We start from the raw sequence: 25166 nt of genomic DNA on the forward strand, positions 1-25166 counted from the left end.
AGGATCGCAATTAGTCTTGTCTGGAAAAAATAAATAAACTGAGCAGCAAATTCTGACACTTCATTACTCTTCTTTTTGACAATTTTGGGAGTTAGATGAATCGGAACATTGAAACGAAAACCTTTAACATTGACAATGCACATTTGCATTTGATTCGATGAAAAATAACCATTTGGACTATCAAACAGTACGGCTGATTTTATCTCAGCATTCCATGCATTCTAACTCACCATAAAAGGTCAGGTAACCAAAAATAGCAGCCAGCAGATACATGATGAGCATCGCAGCAATCGACACATTGGAGACATATTGCATTTTCTTCTGAGAGCGGCTGGAAAAGTGAGCAGAATTGTTTTAAATTCTCTGCAAGATACCTTGCCTACACAATGACAGCTTTGTCCTTTCCTTTGTAGGAGCTACACTAGAACTTGAGAAACACATGCTGGCAGAGGCCGATATGCGAACGAAGATCCAAAGTGACGTGAAAACGGTAAATGCTGGAATTACTTAGCAGGTCAGGTGACAGAGCATCTGTGAAGAAACAAACAGAGGCCGGGGATTTTCCGTTCTGAGTTTGCCAACGGGAGCAGAAAATATCACAAGAAGACCAAAGTTGTGTGTTAGGGTGGCGCAAACACGTGAAAATTGGAAAATGGCGAACGCGGGTGTAAAATCGGCCCTAATGGAAGAGAAAGCTGTCATTGCTGTCGGTGGCTTCAATGCTGCTTTTCGGACCCGACATCAGCCTTTGCCGATATCCAGGAATATTTCGCCCAGAAGGCGTAGAATCCCTGCATTGCAGAAGGAGGCCACTCAGCCCATTGGGTCTGCACTGACCCTCTGAAAGAGCACCCCACCTAGACCCACTCCCCCACCCTATTGGCGCATCCCAGTAACCCCCACCCAGCTTTTGGACACTATGGGGCAATTTACCATGGCCAATCCAACTAACCTAACCACGGATCAGTGACCTATGATCAGAATTTGTCAAACCTGAAAGATTAACTCTGCACAGATGCTGCCTGACCTGCTGAGTCCTTCCAGCATTTTCTGTTTTTATTTTAGTTCTCCCACATTCTCAGTATTTTGCTTTTGTATGAAGTAAAAGGTGAAATAAATTGTTAAAAAGAAGCTCTAACTTCCTCAGTTTTCTTTTCAATAGAACATGGAGAAATATTCGGGTAGACTTTAAGCCTCCAATACCTTTGTGCATCTTTCATGGAATTTTTGTAAACATTACTTGATGGAATGCCAAAAGGCTGTGTGTGAAGTTCTTACCCTTTAAGTTCGCTGTAGATTGGAAGTACTTCAGGGTGACACACAAATGCAAAGGCCAGGATGGGAATGGTGTAGGCCGTCTAAGAAATTGAGAGAAATAACCACATGAAGCACCAAAATGACGTACAGGGGAATTGTTTCTGAAGTACATTTAATGTCGGGTATACCTGCGAGTTGAACACAAAGTACTTTGGTGTACACATGTCGGCTTCAACATGGGCTTCATAACTGACACCATTGGTATGGATGTGAGCACCATCTTCATCATGTGTTGCTGTGTGCCCATTTACATAGGGCATCATGAGGTTCAGGTCCTGATCTGTGGTTTTGTTGCGTAACATTGGATATGTGGTTACCAGGTGTCCTGTAGTGTTCGCCCATGCTGTCAGATTTCCTGAATAGTGACTCAGTAGAGGCAATGGGCAGGGGATCTGAAATTTCTTATATATTACCTGGAAGAATATTTTAGTAGTATAAATAATAAGTGCAAAAATATACAGTACCAATATAGCTAAGGCACAAAGCAATCCTCTATATTAGAAAAAAAGACCTTGACCGGAGTTTTACTTGGAGACAGTAGCTCCAACCCAACCTGGCTGAAAAGCCAGGGATGATCCCACTTCCACTGGACTGGGGAGTTGTGACTTAAATTTTCACCCGTGCCTAAGGTCATGGCTTGTGGCTCTATCTGGGAGGAATCACGCCTCTGACATTGGCTAGACAATCAAATGGTCACGGCCCTGGAATTGAAAGTAAGTCTGGGGTTTTGATGGTGACAGGCTGGCAGAGGATGTGGGGTGCCAGGTTCATCTGGGCAGAGGTGGGGTGAGTGGAAAAGGGTGGTGGGATGGGTGCCCAGACCCAGAAACTCCACCCCCCTTCCCTTCCCCAAGCTAGCAATAATGCTGCCAGGTTTTAACTAGCAGCCTGGAAACTTGGTCCAGGCACCTATCGCTGCAGCTAAAATCCTAGGAGTAGAAAGTGGAGGTTTTAGTGGGCCTCAAGTGGCCCATGAGTATACCCCAACACTTCCCCACGCCACAGATAAAGTCCCAAATCCGGAAGGTATGCGACAAGCATGGTGCTGCCACCATGGTACCCAATTTTATGCCACCCCATCTTTCAAAAAGCTGGTTGGGGGAGAGGGGCAGTAATGTATTATGTATGAAGGATAAGCAACTTCATAGAGTTCTTACAGTGCAGAAGGAGACCATTTGGCCCATCGAGTCTGCACCTACCCTTTGAAAGAGCACCCTATATAGGCCCACTCCCCCTCAAACCTGTAACCCCACCTAAACTCTGGACATTGAGGGGAAATTTAGCATGGCCAATCCAGCTAAACTGCACATCTTTGAAGTGTGGGAGGAAACTAGAGCACCTGGAGGAAACCCACACATACACTGGGAGAATGTGCAAATGCCAGACAGTCACCCAAGATCTGAATCGAACCCTGGTGCTATGATGCAGCAGTGCCACTTATTCAAACAGACTGAAGGTATGTTATAGAAAATGGTTACTGGAAAAATGTTCATTTATTGAGCATCTTTAACAAAAGAACAGGCAAGCAATATGCTCTTTGCAGATGCCCTCTAGGGGTAGGCGCCACAAAGTACAACGTGTCATTCAGGCAGAAGACCCAATCCAATTTTCGGACACATGAGGAAATATTCTGCCCAACAGCTCCCTGCCTGGCATGGTTCAGACTAGAAACTGGTTGCACATTAGCAGAGGATGACATTGAACCTCGGCAGTCATGCTGAGCTTGGTGGTGCTACTACTCTAAAGCTAATACGCAAAGTGTAAACAGTTTCTTCTGGTCATTGTTTATGGCTGCCTTTTAACATTTCTCTGCCAACGATGCAAAAATGGGATTGTAAATTCCTGCTATTATATTACAGGTTCTATATTAAAGGGATACTTCATTTATATTCTCTTCTGGAGCAAAAGCTGTTGAATCAATTTGCTAGGCTGCATTCCAGCACAGAATCTGCCCATTCTAGCACCAGCTTTGATTTATTGTTCAGTGTAGTCTGTTTATACTTACAACGCAAACAAAGAAAACCATACAAGAGAGAGAAAATCCACTTGTGTAACCAAGATACCCTGTAGGGAGAAAGAAAATGGTTTAAATGATCAGTTTTTTTTTGCTTCTGAGGCAACACTAACCATGAGCGAGATCTTCCGGCTGTCCACGCCAGCAGGATCCTCCGTTCTGATGACAGCCCATCCTTGCTGCAGGTTTCTTGGTGGCGTGGCATGGATTCAATGGGAAATCCCATTGACAGCAATGGGACCAGAAGATCCCACCGTTGGCCAACAACAGGTCCCCCCTCCCCCGCCCGCTGCCGAGAAACATGCCACAGCGTGGCCAGACAATCTCATCTTGTATATTGAAGATTTCTTAACAATTAAAGGCTTGAGTATATGGTCAGTGAACTATTCTGGCTATTTTGCTAATATCAAAATAAATCAGTGAATGATTTCAATGGGTCCCATTACCGAAATAAATGACAAAGAACATACAGCACAGAAACAGGCTAGTTGGCTCAACCAGTCCATGCTGACGTTCATACTTAACCCTCCTCCCATCCTTCCTCATTTATCAGCATCACCCTCTGTTCCCGTTTCCCTCATATGCTTATCTAGCCTTCCCTTACATTCATTCAACTACTCCCCATGGTAATGAGTTCCACATTCTCATCATTCTCTGGGTAAAGATGATTCTTCTCAATTCCTGATTCCTTGGGTGACTATCTTATATTGATGCCCGTTAGTTTTGTTCTTCCCCACAAAGGGAAACACACTCTCTGTGCCTGCTCTCGCAAAACCTTTCATCATTTTGAAGACTCTGCGAAGTTATCCTTCAGCCTTCTCTTTTCAAGAGGAAATAGACCTCGTCTGTTCATCCCATTGCCTATACTTTAAAATAAAAAATTTTGAGTACCCAATTCATTTTTTTCCAATTGAGGGTCATTTTAGCGTGGCCAATCCACCTACCCTGCACATCTTTGGGTTGTTGGGGCGAAACCCACGCAAACACGGGGAGACTCCACACGGACAGTGACCCAGGGCCCGGATCGAACCTGGGACCTCGGCGCCATAAGGCAGCTGTGCTAACCCACTGTGCCACCATGCTGCCCATGCTGTGTATCTCCAATCCAGAGCTGCTGGTCAACTGTGGACAGCCTCCCGCCACTGAGAATCATGATGTGGAGATGCCGGCGTTGGACTGGGGTGACCACACTAAGATGTCTTACGACACCAGGTTAAAGTCCAACAGGTTTGTTTCAAACACTAGCTTTCGGAGCACTGCTCCTTCCTTCCAAGAGGCATGTTCCAGAAACATCTATATAGACTAATTCAAAGATGCCAGACAATGCTTAGAATGCGAGCATTGGCAGGTGATTAAGTTGATACAGATCCAGAGATAGGGGTAACCCCAGGTTAAAGAGGTGTGAATTGTCTCAAGCCAGGACAGTTCTGGCTTGAGACATTGAGAATTAGGAGCAGGAGACGGATACTCAACTCCTTCTTCAGCCCACTCCTCCATTCAACAAGATCATTGCTGATCTGATTGTAACCTCAGCCCCACCTTCCCACTTTCACCCCCGCTTATGAAGAATCTATCTAACAGCCTTAAAAAGCTTCAAAAACTCTGCTTTTGAGGCAGAGAATTCCAAAGACTCACTACCCCCTGAGAAGAAAAAAAAATCATCTCCCTACAATTTAATTGAATGATGTCATATTGCTGGCACAAACAGCAGAAATAACATATTGCTCCCAGACTATGGAAATGTTATGCACAGGGGAAATAACTTACCTAAATTCTTTAGAAAGGTCAGAGGCAGGATAACACACAGCGACACAATTACAACAAGGTAGTTGCCATTTGTATACCATTCTCTGAAAGAGAAAATTTTATCCCCTTATAATTTCATTGCATTATAAACAAGGCTACAAACCGAGCATTATTTCCATCCTTTGAATTCAAATTGTCTTTCCACGAGGAATGCTGTCACAAAACCCAACATTCTAAATTCTCCCCATTTCCATGATAATAAATATTCAGAATATGGATTGTTTTTATCTCATTATGGATACCCACCTTATTAATTTAAAATTGTCCCGTGTTGTCATTCCTAAGAGTAAATTGTTACAGAGTGTCATTTTGTGTACAGAGTGTTCTTCTAAGCCTTTCTCCTGTGTAATTGTTTCTCTAGTTTCTGTTATGGGTTTTGAGCATGTGCTGGCTTTGGCAGATTTTTCAGTCTGCAAGCGGGTGACCTGCAAGCAAGATCTTTTTTACTAGTGCTCCTGTTTCCATGGTTATTACTGTTACTACTGTTCTGAGCTACTTATATTGTCAAACTTTGTTTTTCATTTACATAAAGGAGTTCCTTTGAAGCAACGCATTTGGCTACCTTCTTTGTGGTCACACAAATCAATGAAGAAAGGTTCACAGGTTTGGATGCCAGCTGAGGTTTGGCTATTAAGAGTTCCCACTATTGACTAGTCTGTTAATGTTCAGAGTTAGGACTTGTAAATATAAAGGCCATTCATCCGGATGCTACTGAAATAAAAGTGAAAATTTATTTTAAAAATAAAGTTTTTCTTGAAAGGATTTATTCAGAGAACTGCTGTTTTGGTTTTCACACATTGGAGAGAGCCATTCGCCCGATTCCCAGAAATGGGAGTTTCATTGAAAGCAAGTAAATTGACAGGCAGGACAGAGACAAACAAACAACAATTTGCAGGGGGAGGGGGTGTGGGGGAGGGGGGGATGTGTGGAAGGAGGGTGTAGTTCCAGATTAGCAGACCTAGGTATGGAGGGAGACAAGGATAGAAGTGTAAGCAGAGGTTCACCTGCATAAAATACATGGGAGAAACTGCTGAGAAAATTCCTGGCGGGAGTGTCTGCCAGAATGCAGAATTCCAGATGGGACTGTCTGCCAGAAGGCAGAATTCCTGGTGGGAGTTTCTGCCAGAAGGCGGTGGACTGCAAAACGTCGTTTGTGCCTAAGAAGAGGAAACTGAGATACGACTTTGGGCGCGATCTAACAAAAAGAGTCAGTTTGAGTGGGATTAGTGGGGTCAAGTGTCAGGAATGACCCCGCTATCTAACGGCACTCTGGGGGAATGCTCCAGCGATGCTGCACTCAGTCGGATTTCCTGTACTGAGGAGCTGCACTCGTCAGTGCAGGATTGGCGTCCTGATCTCTCAACCCGCTAACACGATCCCCGGACCCTCCCAATACACCAACTCACCTGTTGGGGGTCCTTGAGGCCCCTGCATCCAACCTCATCTGGGCAGGGCAACCCCGGTTCTGACCCCCGCAAGGGCAACATGCCACCTGGGCACTTCCAGCCTGGAATTCTGGCAGTGCCCCTGCCAGCATGACAGTGCCACCTGGCCACCCTGCAGTGTCAGTCGGGCACCTGAATGGCATTGTCAGGGTGTCCAGGTTGCACTGCTAGGGGGCCAGGTTGGCAGGGCCTAGGCGCCCAGGTGGCATCAGCAGATACCAAACACCTGGGGGCCCTGATAGCGTAGGAGACCCCCCCCCCCCACGTGCCGTTGCACCTGGTCCCTCTTTGTGGGGACCAATGCTAAACGGCTGGGATCTCCTCCCGGGTGCCGGTTAGATCGGGTGTACTTTGCAACTGCTGGACCGGATTGCAAAATCCCGTTAGATCTCACGAGGCATAGTGACCATTGCGAATCCCAGAAGAGGCCTCTCACGGGATCTACTGGCCGTGTCCCATCCCGATTCCGGCAGGATGTGGTTAGTAAACCGTGCCCATGGTCATCTTTGAACGAAAACAGTTAATTTTTGAAACTGAAACTTAGATGGTGAGGAAGGGACATTATTCATTCTCGACACAACTACTGTTTTGTACAACTGTGATGAGCCATGACATACAGTTATATAAAAGCCAAGATACATACCCATTGATCTCGTCGATTCCCATAAATGACCGTATTACTTCTGGCAGCTCATATTTGACTATAAAGAGGTAGCTTGACATAGCTGTAACAGGAATAGTTTAATTAGATAAAATGCTGCTTAAAATTTAATTCAATTCAGTTTCAGTAAAGGATTCCTGAGGATTAAGGAACTTGACATAACAGTTTTGCTCTACTTTGAGAAGTAGTGGGGTGGGGCAAAGCGTCACGCACTTGCAAACAAAATCCTCAAACAAATTTAATCTGTAGTTGTGAAAAAATTCAGCTTGTCATACTAATGTTTTCAACAAGATGGGAGTGAGCTACTGGAGGTTGTCGGGCATTCATGATCATGTATTGCAGCAAGAAGGCAATGGGTGGGATTCGCCGGGTGGGGGGGTCGCGAATCCCGTGACGCCGCTCCGACGGTGGCCCACCGATTCCCTGGTGACCGGAGAATCGGCGCCAATGGTGCCAGCGCAGTTGTGCGGCGCCGTTTGGGGGCTGCTCAACGAGGCCCCCCCCCCCCCCCCCCAGCGATTCTCCGCGCTCGACGGGCCGAATGCCCGCCGAGTTCGGCCGAGTCCCGCCGGCATCGTTCGCGTGTGGTCCTACCTGGCGGGACCTCGGTGTTCTGGCTGCGGGGGCCGTCCTGGTGTGGGAGATGAGGGATCTGACTCCGGGGGGGGAGGGGCCCTCCACGATGGCCAGGCCCACGATCGAGGCCTACCGATCGGCGGGCAGGCTAATCCCGGAGGGGGGGGGGAGGGGGGGGGGGGGGGGGGGTGGCCGGGGGGTCTATGTTCTTCCGCGCCAGGCCCCTGTAGGGCTCCACTATGTTGCCCGAGAGCTGGCGCGGAGAAGGCAATCCACACATATGTGCGGACCCACACCGGCCGTGGCGCGCGTGGTGCCGCCCGTATCGGCAGCTGGAGCTGCGTGAAGCACTCCAGTGCCGTGCTGGCTCCCTGTGCTGCGCAGGGCCGCTGCTCCTAGGGGCCAGATGACGCCGTCGTAAAACGCTCCAGCGTTTACGACGGCGTAAACACAGCCCCATTATCGGAGAATCCAGCCCAGCATCTTCAGGAGATGGGAGAATGGGAAAAAATAAAGAATTAAAAAGATAATAAAGTTATGGACGGAGTCTCCAGTAGACAAGGTAATGTTAAATGCACTGAACAGTTAACCTGCCAGCCATCAATGACAAGATTCAGCATGATGTGGAGATGCCGGCGTTGGACTGGGGTGAGCACAGTAAGAAGTCTTACAACACCAGGTTAAAGTCCAACAGGTTTGTTTCAAACACGAGCTTTCGGAGCACGGCACCTGAAGAAGGAGCCGTGCTCCGAAAGCTCGTGTTTGAAACAAACCTGTTGGACTTTAACCTGGTGTTGTAAGACTTCTTACAAGATTCAGCATGTCCAGGATAGGATTGCATTTGTCAGTAAACTATGAAAATAATTCTCTATTATATGTTTTTTTTAATTCATTTCCGGAATTGGATGTCGCTGGTTATGCCAGCATTTATTGTCCATCCCTAGTTGCCATTCAGAAGGTAGTGTTGCGCTGCCTTCTTGAACCGCTGCAGTCCCCAATGTGTAGGTACACCCACTGTGCTATTAGGGAGAGAGTTCCAGGATTTTGTCCCAGCCACTGTGAAGGAACGGCGATATATTTCCATGTCAGGGTGGTGAATGACTTGGAGGGGAACCTCCAGGTGGTGGGGTTCCCAGGTATTTGCTGCTCTTGTGCTTCTAGGATGGTAGTGGTCGTAGATTTAGAAGGAACCTGTCTAAGGAACCTTGGTGAGTTACTGCAGTGCATCTTGAGATGGTACACACGGCTGTCACTGTTTATTGGTGGTGGAGGGTTTGAATGTTTGTGGAAGGAGGAGAAATCAGCAGGCTGCTTTGCCCTGGATGGTGTTGAGCTTCTTGAGTGTTGTTGAAGCTGCACTCATCCAGGCAAGTGGAATATTCCATTACAATCCTAACTTGTACTTTGTAGATGGTGGACAGGCTTTGGGGGATCAGGAGGTAAGTTAATCTCTGTAACGTGTCATTATTTATTCCAGTTTTGTTCAGAAACAATAAGGAATGTTTATATCTGAGCAGCTAAAATGATTGTTTTTGTCCTTTTAAATTTATTTTAAATCAATACATGTGGAAGATATTGTTCATGGCTTGCTTGTGATTTTAAGAGCTACCAAAAAGATCAGATTAACGCAAACTATATTTGTAAAACGTTGATCATGAAAGATTAATTCAAAATACGCATTGTGTTTTTTGCAAAGTCAAATGAATGTCAAGTTATCAGTTTCATATTTATATAGAATCACAGAACAGTATAGAAGAGAAGGAGGCCATTCAGCTCATTGAGTCTCTCCTGGATTTCAAAGAGCAGCACAGTTCATCTCCATTTTCTGCTCTTTCTTCATATCTCTGCATTCATTTTCTCCTTCAAGTATTTGTACAGTTCCATTTTGAATGCTATTACTTAATCTGAACAGATCAACAGGCAGCAAACTCTATATCCTGTGCGTCAAGCTATTTTCCTCTTGTTGCCTCTGGTTATTTTGCCAAGTACTTTAAATCTGTTCGATCCTTCAGTCTCTTGATACTCTGCATGATTTTAAACATCTCTATCAAATCTCTTCTTAGCCTTTTCTCCTCTCCACATATGAAGGCCCGTGGGAGGAGGGGAGGCAGGTTGAGGAGGGATAAAAGGTTTAAAATCTTCCAAAATAATTGGGATGAAGTCTCAGAGAACAGAAACAGGCCTTCTAACAAGCCTGCCTGCCCGTGGCCAGTCCAGGATTCCATATGATTTATCATCTGCTTTATTAAACTACTCAGTCACCTTTAAAGATTTGTGTACAAATGGTCACAGGCCATCTCTGCTTTTGCACTTCCTGGCTCATGTTGACCCTCCTCACCAATCCTACCAAAATGTGCCCCACACTTTACAGCCTTGAATTTCATCTGCCCATTCAACCAGTCTTGAAGTCCATTATGATCTTTCACACTGTTTACTGCACAGTCACTTTTTGCATCATCGCCAAATTTCAAACTTCTGATGTGTACCTCCAGGTTTAAACCATTAATGCCCTATTAATGAAACAATGGGAATATTTCTATATATCTCTCTTGAGTACAAAAATCAATAATTCACCACAGCCCCATTTTTATAATTCCTGAGTGAATTTTGAAGTTATGGGCCATTGCCTCTTTTACCTCATGCGCTTCAATTTTTCGAACAGGACTAATGTATTATCAACAATCTAAAAATCAATCCTTAATAAAACAACATTAAAGTGAGGATGATGGATTGGGAGGTCATTATGAAAACAAAAGACTTAAATGTGGATTTTAGAAAAAAAACATTACCTCCAATATTTTGCATGGTAATAGAGCCAAAAGCTGCAATTTTCCCAGGCCACCCAAAAGCACGTTCTCCTAATTTCTCATAAACCAAAGAGCCTGATTGAGACAGAAACAGAGACTTTAGTGAAACAAAATGACAGCATTACTGATGTGTATATTATCGGACAGAAAGCCATGGTCGTACCTCCTTCCTTTGCAGTCTTCAGTAACAGATGGACGGAATACAAGGATAATGATGCCACTGCAAGTAACAGGATCCTGCAAGGGAACAAAAGGTGGTTTACAAAAAGAAGTGAAAAAAAAACTATGTGTATCCCTGAGTACAAATAACAGGCATATCATTCGGATGTGTCGAATGATCCTTATTGAGATCTTAACATTTAACAGAAGTGTTTGGATTGAAGTTCCATTTATTCATTTCGACGACCCCTTTGGTTTTGAATACAAAACATCATCGTCATTACTTGTGCAATCTACCCTGGCCAATTCCACCTCGGTAAATAAATAGAAAGAAAAATGGCGACACTGAAAACCTGACACTGAAAAAGCCGGAAACACATTGTAGCTGGTCAGTATTTGCGGAGTTCCTGGAGCTGAATCATTGCTTTGTCTGTTCTCCTTTAGTATAAAGGATGCTGTTATGCCTGCTCCAGACTTGTAAATATTAGCAGGGCCTTGGGCATTGAATGCTCTGACGAGTGCAAATTAATTCGCCATTTCAGCCCTGGATCAGAAATGAACCCAAGAGCTTCAGTTCAACATTACAATCAACAGCAACATTAATAAACTGACATTATTACCTCTTATGTACAATCGCTTAATTTAAGGGTTCCAGTCATTCCTTTTGTTAAGAATCTGAGCAGACAGGACTACCAAATTACTTTGGATCAATATGTTAGAGGGCGATCGGATTATTATTATTATTGCGGGTGGCACGGTAGCACAGTGTTTAGCACTGTTGCTTCACAGCGCCAACGTCCCAGGTTCGTTTCCCGGCTTGGATCACTGTCTGTGTGGAGTCTGCACGTTCTCCCCATGTCAGCATGGGTTTCCTTTGGGTGCTCCGGTTTCCTCCCACAAGTTCCAAAAGACGTGCTGTTAGCTAATTTGGACATTCTGAGCTCTCCCTCAGCGTACCCGAACAGGCACTGGAATGTGGCGACTAGGGCTTTTCACAGTAACTTCATTGCAGTTTTAATGTTAGCCTGCTTGTGACAATAAAGATTATTATATTAAATAATATTATTATTATATTATTATATTAACTGTATTTTTTCTTTATTATTCCTTTGGTATTTTAGTTATTCATAACACAAATTGGGTTTCTATAAGATGTAATAAATGGACTACTATACACTTTGATTTCAACGACTGTCTATTTCTGTATAATGGGCGGAATTCTCCGCTCCCGTGGAAAATCGAGAAGGCCGTCGTGAACTCGGCCATGTTTCACGACGGCCTCGGATGCCGTTCCTCTTACCTTATTCACCCCCACCCGGGGGGGCTAGGAGCGGCGCTCCGTAACTCTCGGCCGCCGGGCCTTGTCGCTGGCATCAAGGCCCGGCGCGCCGTGATTGACGCGGCCGGCGCGCCTAATGACGTCAGCCGCGCATGCGCAGATTGGCCGGTGCCAACCTGCGCATGCGCATTTGCCGCCTTCTCCTCCGCTGCCCTGCAAGACGTGGCGGCTTGGTCTAGCGGGGCGGCGGAGGGGAAAGAGGACGTCCCTTTGATATGCCGGCCCGACGATCGGTGGGCACCGATCGCGGGCCAGTCCCCTCCCGAGCACGGCCGTGGTGCTCACTCCCCTCTCCGCCCCCACAAGCGTCAAACCAGCGTTTGGCGCCATGTTCACGACGGCAGCGACCAGGTGTGCTTGCCGCCGTCGTGAACCGGTCGCGAACGGCAGGCCGCTCGGCCCATCCAGGTCGGCGAATCGCTGGTTTCCGTAAAAAACGGCAACCGCCGATTCTTTCGAGCGGAGAGGTGGGGGGGGGGGGGGGGGGGGGGGGTTGGGAGAATCACGGGGGGTGCCAGGGGAGCATGTCGTGAGTCGCCCGGCCCTCCCGCGATTCTCCCACCCGGCGTGGGGAGCGGAGAATCGCGCCCAATGTGTTTTGATGTAGGTTACTTCAGATCATGACCTTAGCTTGCAATGTATATGACAATAGGCACTGCCAATTTTACTTGGTTCTAAAATTATGTTCATAATTTATGATAACAATTGACCTGTCAATAAACTTATGATCACGAGGCACAGGTTAGAAAACACGGTAAAATGATCGAAGACGAGATTAGGTTTTGGGGGCGGCATTGTTAAAAATTAGACCAAGAAGGTCAGTTCAGAACACTGATTTTGTAGCAAAACATAAGACTATTTGCGCCCTTAAAGTTTGTACTATAATAAGTGTACATCAGATAAATAATATTAGACCTTTATATCTCAATTAAATGTGTGTCAATATACACTGATCACTGATAATTTTGTGGAAACAGGAACAGTAATGTTCCATATTAATTTCACATATATTTACAAAGTTCAGCAATCAGATATTGACTAATCCTAGAGTGCTGTGGAATGCAGAAATATAATCGTAACCTCTTCTCAGAAATAACCCGTCAGCTGCCATAGTTTCTCAAGACTGTTATCCTATGTAGTGCAGAGTGCCTACATATGCCATTCCTCTCTTTCCTCCATTGCCTCAGAGCACCATTCTTCAGAAGGAAGAGGCTCACCCTTAATAACTCTTTAAGCAATTATAGCCAGGAAGTCCAAACTTTATCTTCCCGTTAATCAGTTCAGTCTATTTAACGATAGGTTTCAGATGCTACTGTGCTGTAGTGAACATTCTGTGTGGAATTTAACTAAATGGAACAAAGTCCCATAGTGAGCGCGTTTAGCTGAATGTTTCCCCGCACTCGCAGCACCAAGAAACAAAACGCGACTCGCGTTTGGTAAGGGGCCTCAACGGGGAATGCGAGATCGAAGCCGGACTTAGCCCCATTTTGTACACTGAGGAACATCCCAATCCCTGAGGCCCTCAAAGTAACCTCAGACACCAGTAAGCCCCAACACACTTTGAGATGGTCCCCAGTCACCCACACACCCTCCCAACAGGGCACTCACCATCCAATCACACAAAAAAATGCCAGCTTGACAGTGCCAACCTGGCAGTGCCACCTAGGCAATGTCAGGCTGGCTACCAGATGGCACTGCCAGCTTATCACCCCAGGTGGCACCAGCAGTTCCAGGGAGCCATCCTGCCCAAAGGGCAAGCACCTGGGGGCCTCCAATTCCCTGGAAGACCCCATAAGTGCTATTCCACCTGGCCCCCATTTGTGGACACCAGTACTGAACAGCATTTGCTTAAGGTCTCCAAGGCAAAGGCATTGGATCCCACGCCGTGGGTAACTCAGGAATCTGCACATTAAAGTAGGACTAGCTGGCTCACTTTAATCCGCAGATTTTCTAAAATGTGATTTTGCCTGCAATGGACAGGATTCACATTGCAATGTCTTGCGAGATTGCATTAGAACTCGCAAGCTATTGCAAGCTGGGTAGATCCCAGGAACTGGTTGGGAACAGGGTCTCCCGGCTTTTATTGGCCACGCTGTGCCACGGCGAGCTGCTGTTCGGGTTCAGTGTGGCCATTAAATCACAACCTCTAATTCAATGCTAATGTACAATTTAACAAAAAAGCGATTTTAGGAACAGCTTTACGGGTGAGATTTTCCTGCTGGCCAGTTGAGAATGGTTGTCCAACACCGGGGCTGCTGGCCCAATCAGAGAGCTGGTGGTTTTGTCAGTCTCAGCAGTTCCACTGTTTGTATTAGCCATTGTAGCAGCTCCGTCACCAGGGAGAGAGAAAGGTCTCCTCAAAGAGTGGTGAGTTTGGATGGATGAATTTGGGGCCAGGCAGGCAGATCCCAATGATGGGGCTCACTGCTCTGGGGGCATTCAGACAACCATTGCCTCCCGAGGATCCTCCAGTTGTCAAGGAGCACCCGTCAAGGAGGCCTCTCTGCAGAACATGCTTGGGGTGTGGGGGGGAGGGTGGAATTAGGGTTTACTCGATGGTCTCCTCACACAGCAATGGGCCTTCCTGATGTGATCAAAGTGGCCTTGAATTTTCCACATAAGTGATTCAATTTCTCTCCCAGCACGTGTTCATGTTGTTAAGGTTACTGCTTCTGGTAATATGCCATAGCATGGGCAGATGTCAGGTTCCTCTCTGGGCATCCTTTCCCTGCCATATTGCTAGCCCTCCCATCTCCCAATCTGTCCACAGAGAGAAATTCAGCCCAAATGAGCCAGGCAGAGATTTTAAAACATGCATGGAGGGGAAGCATCAGTGGAACAATATAACAGACAATCTCAGTCAAGTAATAATCTATTGAAGAAGTAAAAGGCATTAAACACAGGACAAGTGAATAGCTAAAGTGGTGAGATGCATAACAAGGCCAAGGAATGAGAGAACTGTAAATTCTGAGGGTCAGATATGGATAGAAAAACCCAGTCTGAAATTGAAATGGAGCTGCAGGGGTAGTAGAGAGAATCCATTAACTCCAAAAAAGAGAACAGATCAACAGGGAATGGGTTTGATCTGTCTTGATGACTTACATTAGATTTACTTGATCTATATTGAAATTAATTTGAAATGTGATGATGTACATAATCAGAAACATTCTCCCTGTGTTCTATATTCTGTTGGCTTTAGTGGGATGACTCAAAGATTGTCCTCATACTTATTAGGAAACAAAAGGGAAATTAGACTAATTGCATAACTCTTTCAAGGGGTTGGCACAGTGATGATGGGCCGAATGGTTCCTCTCTACTTTGGTGATTCTGTGACCAGAGCCAGAGACAGTCAAGCTGCCCGATTTAATTTTTTTTAAATTGACTGGCAGTTAACTGTCAGTCACCACCAACTGGTGCATTCTCCGTGGCAACACCTCTAACAATCTGAGACATTTGTCAAACAATCAGCACTCTCTTCTCATACAGTACAAAGTTATTGTTTACCCTGGCATTGCTATTCTTGTAACTTAATGTAGGAAACCTCAGAATATCCATGATATTTTATGAGACAAATCAGCTTTCAGTACTTACACGAACAGTATGATTCCAGTATTGGCCATCGCATAGGAGAGGCCAAGGATGCCACTACCCATGATAGCATTACTGAGATTAAAAGCTGACAATCCAAACGATGCCATTCCAGGATGCTGCACAAAATCAGACTCGCGTCAGTACAGTTCCATATGTCATGCTGTATTTACTATTATTTTTACATTCAGTATAAAATTAGGAATCTTTTTCGCTAATTGCAGGACTTAAAAAAGACTGACAAAATAAACAATGATGGGCTGACAGTATTACTCACATATTCTTCTTGATATTCTTCATATTTTGTTTTTCCTGAAAAGTCAGTTGTTAGAAACCGCTGAATTTCACCATCAGCATCATCGATAAATTGACTGGGGAAGAGAAGCAAACCAAAGTAAGGCAAACGCTTGCTGGTGTTTGAGCCACAAGGCAGGTTGCAAAACTGATCTTTGTCTCTTTAAACAAAGCACCTTATCCTCTCGGGGTAACTATGGATGACCATTTGACTCATCCAATCAGAGAGATGCTACCTTCTCCCCATTACTGCGTTTTAAATTATTCTTTGCTCTTCTCCCAATCTACCCAGGTGCCCCTTCCACACATTCATCTGCTTAATAATACTGATGTAATTTCAAACAATCACAAAAATTTATCTCCCATTTCTCCTGCACGATAAACTATCTTGCTAAGATGAAACGTTTCTGAACCATGCCTCACTTTTCAGCAATATTAATTGACTATCACTTTACGTGAAGTCAAATTCCCGAATGACACACCTAAATCTTCCTTTTACTGGTCTGAACCCGTGACCCCAAATTTCAATTCTATGTTTTCCACATTATTTACCATCCACTATATTATTCGATAAGATTCGCCTCTCAGCTATCTTCTTTCAAATTTCAGAGTCACCAGTTTTTCCTCATACTTCAGTCTAAAGGGATAATCCTCAGAGTTTGTCATCATAGAATTCATAGAATTTACAGCGCAGAAGGAGGCCATTCAGCCCATCGAGTCTGCACCGGCTCTTGGAAAGAGCACCCTACCCAAGGTCAACACCTCCACCCTATCCCTATAACCCAATAACCCCACCCAACACTAAGGGCAATTTTGGACACTAAGGGCAATTTATCATGGCCAATCCACCTAACCTGCACATCTTTGGACTGTGGGAGGAAACCGGAGCACCCGGAGGAAACCCACGCACACACGGGGAGGATGTGCAGACTCCGCACAGACAGTGACCCAAGCCGGAATCGAACCTGGGACCCTGGAGCTGTGAAGCGATTGTGCTATCCACAATGCTACCGTGCTGCCCCTATGAATTGTTTCATGGGCTTGAATGCCACAAATGCATACTTTTGTTACAGGAAGGATTGGATCAGGTCTCAGTATTCAAGCTGAGGTTTGACCAGGGGATGATACAATTTTGAGATGACATCCTCTAACTTCTACTCTGCTATATAGCTCAGTATTCTATTTGATTTATTGACTACTTGTATATATTAGTTGTTAATGTTGAGTCTAAGATACCAACAACCTCTTGTCTAATTCTGGCATCTTGAGTAGCCCCGATTTTATTCACCCCACCAGTAGCGCTTGTGCTTTCTGTTGTCTAGGCTCTTAGCTCTTGAATGCCCTCTCCTCCACTTACTCTTTTTTTCCTTTCAGATGGTCCTTGAAACCTACCTCTTTGATCAAGCTTTTGAAGATCTGCTCTAAAATGTCAAAATTGGCTTTACAACGCTCCTTGAAGTGCCTTGGAATGTTTTATCACTTTAATGGTGCTATATGAATACAAGTTGATCTCTTTCAACTTCGTCTCTTTTAACAGCAACAGTGGGGTAGTCATTTTATCCTTCTGTACATTATTTTGAGGTTTCCTACATTAAGTTATATTTGTTGTTGTTCCAGCATTTACACATTTTGTCTAACTCATTGCTTAGTTCCAGAGCAGCCAGTTCATGATCATTAACTGGAGCATGGACATTGACAAGCAAACAGTAGCCCTCTTACTTGAGACAGTTTATATTAATTCAATTGAGACTCCTTCAAGCGCTGTGTGACTTTATGAACCTAAACTTCTTTCTAATCATAACATTTAATGCATTCAAGCTTCAGGTGAAATATTGAAATACAGAGCTCATGTTCAAATAGTTGTACTTAAATTGTATTCTGCTTTTGAGGTAAAGACTCATGTAAAATATTGATGTCAATCATTTGATAATCTCATACTTTTACTCTTACCTGCTGATGGTAACTTTTTCTGAATCTGTCAATTTAGTATAGCCGCCATCCATACTGCATCCACTGTTAGTGTCATCATCAACCTCAGGGCTAACTCTCTTAAGTTCCATGCGATCCATTCTTTTTATCAAAATGAAACGAGGAAGAAAAGGAAAGGAAATGGCACAGCAATCCTTCAGATCTTTTCGGATGTTTGATACCTCTTCAACTTCTGTATTTATTTCCTAACAGTGTTCTGTTGAATAAAAGTAAAAAAACAAATTACACTGGGTCAACAACGCACTGCGTAATAATGAGCACACTTAGTCCATGCCTTCGCTTGTTCACATTTACCCTTCTGTAAAATATTAAAAGGGAAGTTGTCATATATTTGTCAGGGCATTTATTCTCTCCATTGACGTCAACAATTTCACTATGTAACCAAGCTAAGGGGTAGGCCACAAATATAATGTAGTGAGAACATAATAATTAAGACAATATAAAAAGTTTAGACAATTAATGATAATACGAACAGATAGAATATACAAGGGCAAGTTAAATATTTTCTTCCTCCCAAAGTATCAGACGTTTTACCACAAATGGCTGTTGAGCCACAGACTATAACATCATTTAAATGGGAACTGGATAAGAATTTAACCGGAAGGAATATTAAAGGGAAATGTCAAGGACATGATATTGGAGTAGTTAACTTCATCTGGATTACAGGATCAGTTAAATTGCCTATTTCTGTGTCAGAAAGCAAGCAATGAATCATGTGGATTAGCTGGAGAAGTTGGGTTTGTTACAGCATCATAGGTTAAATTTTAGGGAGATTTAACAGAGATGTTTGAAATTCCAAAGGATTTGATAAGAGTAGCTAGGGGCAAACTGCTTCCACAGGCAGGAGGGTTGGAAAGCAGTTTGATGCAGGTGTAAGACAATTGCCTAAACAAAACGGGGTGTTATTTTTGGGCAGTGAATTGTCATGATTTGGAATGCACTGCCTGAGATGATGGTGTGAGCAGATTCAATAACACCTTTCAGAGAATCGGATATGTACTGAGAAATATAAAAAATAGGTGCAGGAGGAGGTCATTCAGCCCTTCGAGCCTGCTCCACCATTCAATATGATCATGGCTGATCCTCTATCCCAACGACATACTCCCGCATTCTTGCCCTGCCCCTAAGATGCCTTTAGAGTCCAGGGGTTTTATCCAAAGGCCATGCAACACCCAAAAAGCAGCACACCACAGTGCAGCGTGGCTGATAGAAGCCGGAAGATCCCGTTGCCGGGATCTATCCTGTTTGCAACACCTCACAAGATCTAACGTGATCTCATGAGACATTGCGATGTAAATCCCCCCCATTGTGGGCAGGATCGCTTTTTAGCAAGTCTGCATAATTAGATCAAGATAGCTAGTCTCACTCTGATATGCAATTCCCTGAGGTAACCAGGGCTTTGGAATCTATCCCCTTTGTCTTGGAGACCTTGGGTGAGCCCTGCTCAGCACTGGTCTCCACAAACTCGGACCAGACAGAATGGCACTTGTGGGGATGGAGGGGTCGGAGGCTTCCAAGTGCATGCCCTTTTGGTAGGGTGGTACCCTGGCACTGCTGGTGCCACCTGGGTGCTTGCCTGGCACTGCCAGTTGGCAGGGGCACTACCAGGGTACCAAGTTGGCACTGCTAAAGTGCCAAGCTAGCAATCCTTGTCTGCTGACGATTGGGCCGGGAGTGCTTTTGTAAAACCACAAACATACTGTGGGCGTACATGGCAGAGGTTTATAAAACATTTAGGACAGGAAGTAAAAATTAAATCAACAAGAAATCATTTGCTGGACCACCAGCTGGGTGTTGGGGGTAGAGTGGAGTGGGAGGTGACCCTCCCATAGTGTATTGGGGTTTGTGGGGGGGGGGGGGGGGGATTTGTGCTAGGCCTCGGAGATTGGGAAGCTATTTAAAAATGGCGTCCCGATCTCTTGCTGCACTGAGGGGTTCCGGCGAGCGGAGCTCCTTCGTGTAGAAAATAGGGCTATGTGCGGCATTGGCTGCACGATCCTTGCTGAGGCCCCCTTTTTAACGTGAGTGCCGCTTTATAGCCATGTGTTTCTTGGCACCCCAAGCGCCAGGCAACACACAGCTAAACATGCTTGCTATGGGACTTTGTTCCCATTTAGTTGAATTGCACCTAAGAAATCTATTTTCTTCTTAATATATTAAGTGATCGCCTCTACAGCCTTCTTTGGCAGAGAATTCCACGGGTTCACCACCCTCTGAGTGAAGAAGATTATCCTCATTTCAGTCCTAAATGGCCTACCCCCCCCATCCTAAAACTGTGACCCCCTTGTTCTAGACCATTCCCCCCAGCCAGAGAAAATATCCCTGCACCCAATTTGTCCAGCCTGGTCAGAATTTTGTACATTTCAATGAGATTCTCGTTTCCTTTTGCAAATTCCAGTGAATACAGGCCTGGTCGACTCAATCTCTCCTCAAACGATAATACTTGGAAGGGAAATGTTTGTAAGGCATCCTGGAAGGAGTGGGTAAGTAGGGAAGTAGAACAAATTTGACAGCTTTTTCAAAGATGGCCTCCATCTGTGCTGCACAATTCTATGAGTCAAAGAAATGTGGCAAAAATAATTTATATTGTACTGTTTAAAAAATAATCATGCAAATGCATTCTGAGGCACTTAAAATAAGTGGTTAAACAGAATTTATTGATTTAGAATTTTGATTTAGAAGTTGATAAACAGCAGCTTTATTTTATTCTCCTGCCATGAGGCCGAATCAACAGCCCAAATGTTAGCCAATTAGGTGGTCAATGTTAATTCTCTATCAATGTAGTTAACTATATGCGGGTGGCAGGCATTGATTGAACTATTACTTGAGCATATATAAAGAGACACTGACAGTGGGGTAAGGTTTGAGTGTGGAGGTGTCATAATGGTGCACTCTGTGAATGAAGCTATACTGAATAAAGGTTGGCTCTGGTTTCATTCTTTACCAACTGACTCTCAGGGGTTTAACAGCCCACCTCCTTTGCTAATTATTAGCTGCTGGATGAGGGTAATCTTTAATTCTCCCAACCAACATGGATGAGATCAAAAACTCCTGTGTGTATTGAAATTATAAGGCTCATCATGAATCAAGTGCAATGATGTTTTTGAATAAATGGGGATTTCAGCATAGAAGGAAATTGTGCTGGGTATCTCTGCCAATTTCCACCACTGTTGAGAGTTAAAATCATTCTAATGTTTTTTTCTCTGCAGTGCTAATTTAGGTAATTGAGTAATTAGCCATAGTCCATCAAGGGCCAATGGAATCTACCTCCATTAATGAGAGAATTGGTTATATAGCTTGAGGGACACCATTCCATAAGCATGGGGCAAAGTGAGGAGGGTTGAACCTGTGTTGTTGGCATCATTCTTCATCACAACCTAGCCATTGAGTCAACTGATTGAGTCCTGCCCCAAATCAAATGTTCTGGCTTCCAGAACACACAGCACGAGTGCTCAATACCACACACTGCGCGTTTCAATAAATAAGCACTCCCCAAATATTTACCCTTAACAACCAGTATTATCAACGTTTGCAACTGGCTGAAGCTGTTTTAGAAATTGTGCAATAAGGGGAGAAGGTTAAATAGAAACCGCGCTGATAACCAGATTGCGCTATTTGTCAATGTGATGACGTGGGTTTGATACAATAGTTGGTGCTCCTAATACAAGATCACAAAAACACACCAAAATAGAGGCAGGAGTAGACCCTATAATGCATCAAGCCTGCTCTGCGATTCAATATGATCACGGCTGATCTTGGGTTTCAACTCTACTTTTCTGCCTCCTCGCCATATCCCTTAATTCCCCGATGGACCAAAAATCTGTCTATCCCAGCCTTAAATGTGTTCAAGATGGTGAATCCACAATTATCTGCATCAGGGAATTTAGAACATTCACAACCTTTTGAGTGAAGTAATTTTTCCTCATCTCAGTCCTAAAGGATTGGCCCAGTTATCCTGAGACTGTGCCCCCGTTTTGTGGATTTCCCGACCAGTGGAAACGATCCCTCAGCCCCCACACGATTAGCCTTCTTCAGAATCTTGTATGTTTCAATGAGATTGTCTCTTTCTTCTAAACTCCAGGAAATAAAGAGGGCACCCCTGCCGCTCCCCCCCCACCCCCCACCCCCCCACCACCCCCCCACCCCGCCGCCCCCCATCTCATCATCCCAGCAACCAATCTGGTGAACGTTCACTGTATCACCTCCATGAAAGAAGCTTTATAAACCTTTTTTGGGACATTTTCATGAGTTAATTTTGGTTGCAAGCACCATGTACAAAGTGCTATTGGACGGCATTTGGCACAGTGGTTAGCACTGCTGCCTATGGCGCTGAGGACCCGGGTTCGAATCCCGGCCCTGGGTCACTAGCCTTGTGGAGTTCGCACATTTTCCTCGTTTCTGCGTGGGTTTCGCCACCACAATCCAAAGATGTGCAGGTTAGGTGGATTGGCCCTGATATATTGCCCCTTAATTGGAAAAAAAAGTAATTGGGTTCTCTCAATTAAAAAAAAATTCAGTTAAATAAAAAATCTGCAAAGTGGTCAGATGCACTGTGTATTTAACGGGGGGGTGTGTCCGGTTGGGAATTGTTACAAGCACAAATAAGGACACCTTGCTTTTGTGCTCCTCCTACAATGGCACCTTCAAGTCTTCAGCAGCAATGTTGCTTACCTTCAATGCTCTAAACCAACTAGTCTCAACTGGATTTAGTTGACTTGATGGGGGTCTCACCTACCAGTCAGAGAACTGGTGTGGATTCCAGCCCCCCTCACCAACCCCACTGCCCATAAGCCTGATGGTAGCGGCTACTAATGGGCCTTCTCAGAACCCTTGTGATGAAAGTCCATCCCCGAAGGAGCTGCTGGCCAATCACAGGTCGCTAACTCTTCATTGCCGCCAGTGCCACTGGGAGTGGTGGCAGTTTTTGGTAGTGCACCTACCAGAAGACCAGGATCATTGAGTGGTCTCCAGGCTAAAGGTGAGCGAGGGCAAAACGGGATTGTGGGACTATGGAGTGGGAATCACGTGGGAAGGGGGAATATGGGGATAGGGTGCAGGAGGTTCAGAGGCAAGGGCAGGATTGGCTTTTAGTGGCACCCTCGCCCCTTTCTGAGGCTGGGTCTCTCAATTGGGCATTGAGTGCCTGATAACGAGAAAGCAGCCCTCCCCTGCCACCCGCCCCCTCCCCCCCCCACCCCCCCCCCCCCCCCCCCCCCCCGCCACACCCCCAGCAGACTGCAGGCAAACCTGCCATGGGGCCCCAAGGAGTCACAGAAAAGGCTCTGTGGCCTCCAGTTAGTTCCTGAGCCAGCACTAAATTGCAGTGGGCTCGGGGATACTGGGTGTCAATTGGCTCATTCATTGGCCGAATTGACATCCTACCACCAGGAGCTGGGAATTCCCTGTCATCCCCTTCCACTCTGTGAATTAATCAGTGGAAGTTTTGCTGCTGCCAGGAGCCTGGCATAGGGTTTCACCTGTGATTAAGTGGGCCCAGTTGCTATGGTACGCACTGCGATGGACTGGATTAAATCTAGGCCTCCATTCTTGGCATCATGATTTACTTTCACAGCATCAAACAACTTCACTCTCCAAATTTTAGATCCCCAGGGAAGAGTACTGTAGTCAGTCCCACTGCACAAACTTTTAATTTCCAAGAATCCTGTTCAATCAGGGAGAGGAACTTGCATCCCAAAACTCAGTGCCCATCTTCTAAAAGTTCGGGAAATGCCATGCCATGGTCTTGGCCAACCCATTCTACCATAATGGCAAAATCTTGGATCACATCATTAAAGTCCGTGTAGAAGGATAGATCAAGTTCATCATAACTTGTCACTCAAAACATTAGAATATGTAATTGTTTTGTAACCAGCAGATTATATATGAAAAGATTTGGCCAATCATTAATGCAGAATAACATGCTCAGAGGCAGGATATCAAGGCTATTAAAAAAAAATCCCTTGTCTTGAAAATATTTACATAACTGAGATGAGTGAATACAGATCAAAAGAATGAAAAAGACACTGAATGCATGACTGGCAGGAAAAACATTCATTTGGCATCAAATATTGATGTATTTATCAACTGAAGATATGGGGATGAGTTTTAAACCAGACACTCTGGGACAGGATTTTGAGTCCCTAATGGAGACTAAAGGAGATAAAAATAGCCCCATTGGGGGCCAATACCCTGGCTCCATCAAACACCCGGACCATTTTTGCGGGGGTAGGTTGAAGCGGAGACAGCAGGGCTATCTACTGGTACGCATCGGGTTGCCAATGGCTCACTAAGAGCCCACTGAAGCCAATTAAAGGAGGCCGACTGAGATTATCCAGCTGCACTCCCCATGATCCCGCATTTGGCAGGGGCCTGTTTCGGTACCTGGGAGCAGCCTCCCAGCAGCTGGCCGGTGGACCAGTGCACCAAACAGGCCTCGACATCCTCCCTGCCATCCTGGGTGCAGCAGCAACCACAAGCCACCCCGTGGAGGAACTCTTGCACCCCCAACGCTGGTGACCCAGCTGCAAGACCTACTTCTTAATTTTAGGTTGCAAAATGATGGAGGGTGCCTCTATCTTAAAGCACCCTCTCCTTTACTTACCTGCTGCAGTCTGCTGCTCCTTTCAAGTAGGACGGACTCCAATTGGTCATCCAGCTTCAAGAGCTTGCCCGCTGACGTTAATTGAATGGCGAATCCGTTTAGGGGGGCACGCTTGTGAAAACCACAATGAGTGACAGTAGGGAAAGGGGTGGCATAGTGGTAATCTCACTGGACCAGTAAACTAGAACTCCAGGCTAATGTTCTGAGGACATGAATTGAAATCCCAACACAGCAACTGGTGGAAATTACATTGAATTAATGAAATAGGGATTAAAAAATAAAAACTAGGCTGATGGTGACCTCAAAACCATTGTTGTTTGGCATATAAACACATCTGGTTCACTAGTGTCCTTGAGGGAAAGAAATTGACCATTCTTACCTGGTCTGGCCTACATGTGACTCCAGACCCACAACAATGTGGTTGACTCTTAAATGTACATAGAATGTACTCTTGGTGGGGACTTCAACATCCATCACCAAGTGTGGCTCAGTTGCCCCATGACTGACCGAGCTGGCCAAGTCCTAAAGCTGCTAGGCTGGGTCTTCAGTAGATGGTAAGGGAACCAACAA

General features: G+C 45.1%; 1 protein-coding gene across 1 annotated transcript in view; it reads right to left on the minus strand.

The window, feature by feature from the left end:
* The window catches only part of slc38a4 (solute carrier family 38 member 4), a 35810-nt gene extending 17735 nt beyond the window's left edge, over positions 1 to 18075 (minus strand). Inside the window, exons 1-11 of the mRNA XM_038780060.1 lie at positions 17957 to 18075; positions 15990 to 16083; positions 15716 to 15831; positions 10790 to 10863; positions 10609 to 10701; positions 7226 to 7307; positions 5099 to 5181; positions 3323 to 3381; positions 1446 to 1730; positions 1279 to 1358; positions 231 to 331 (exon numbers count right to left, since the gene is read on the minus strand). Of these exons, the coding sequence (XP_038635988.1) occupies positions 231 to 331; positions 1279 to 1358; positions 1446 to 1730; positions 3323 to 3381; positions 5099 to 5181; positions 7226 to 7307; positions 10609 to 10701; positions 10790 to 10863; positions 15716 to 15831; positions 15990 to 16083; positions 17957 to 18075 (1186 nt within the window). The remainder of the gene's footprint in view (positions 1 to 230; positions 332 to 1278; positions 1359 to 1445; positions 1731 to 3322; positions 3382 to 5098; positions 5182 to 7225; positions 7308 to 10608; positions 10702 to 10789; positions 10864 to 15715; positions 15832 to 15989; positions 16084 to 17956) is intronic.
* Positions 18076 to 25166: the final 7091 nt, after the last annotated feature.

The sequence above is a fragment of the Scyliorhinus canicula genome, chromosome 20 (genome assembly GCF_902713615.1).
Source record: "Scyliorhinus canicula chromosome 20, sScyCan1.1, whole genome shotgun sequence".
Taxonomy (NCBI): domain Eukaryota; kingdom Metazoa; phylum Chordata; class Chondrichthyes; order Carcharhiniformes; family Scyliorhinidae; genus Scyliorhinus; species Scyliorhinus canicula.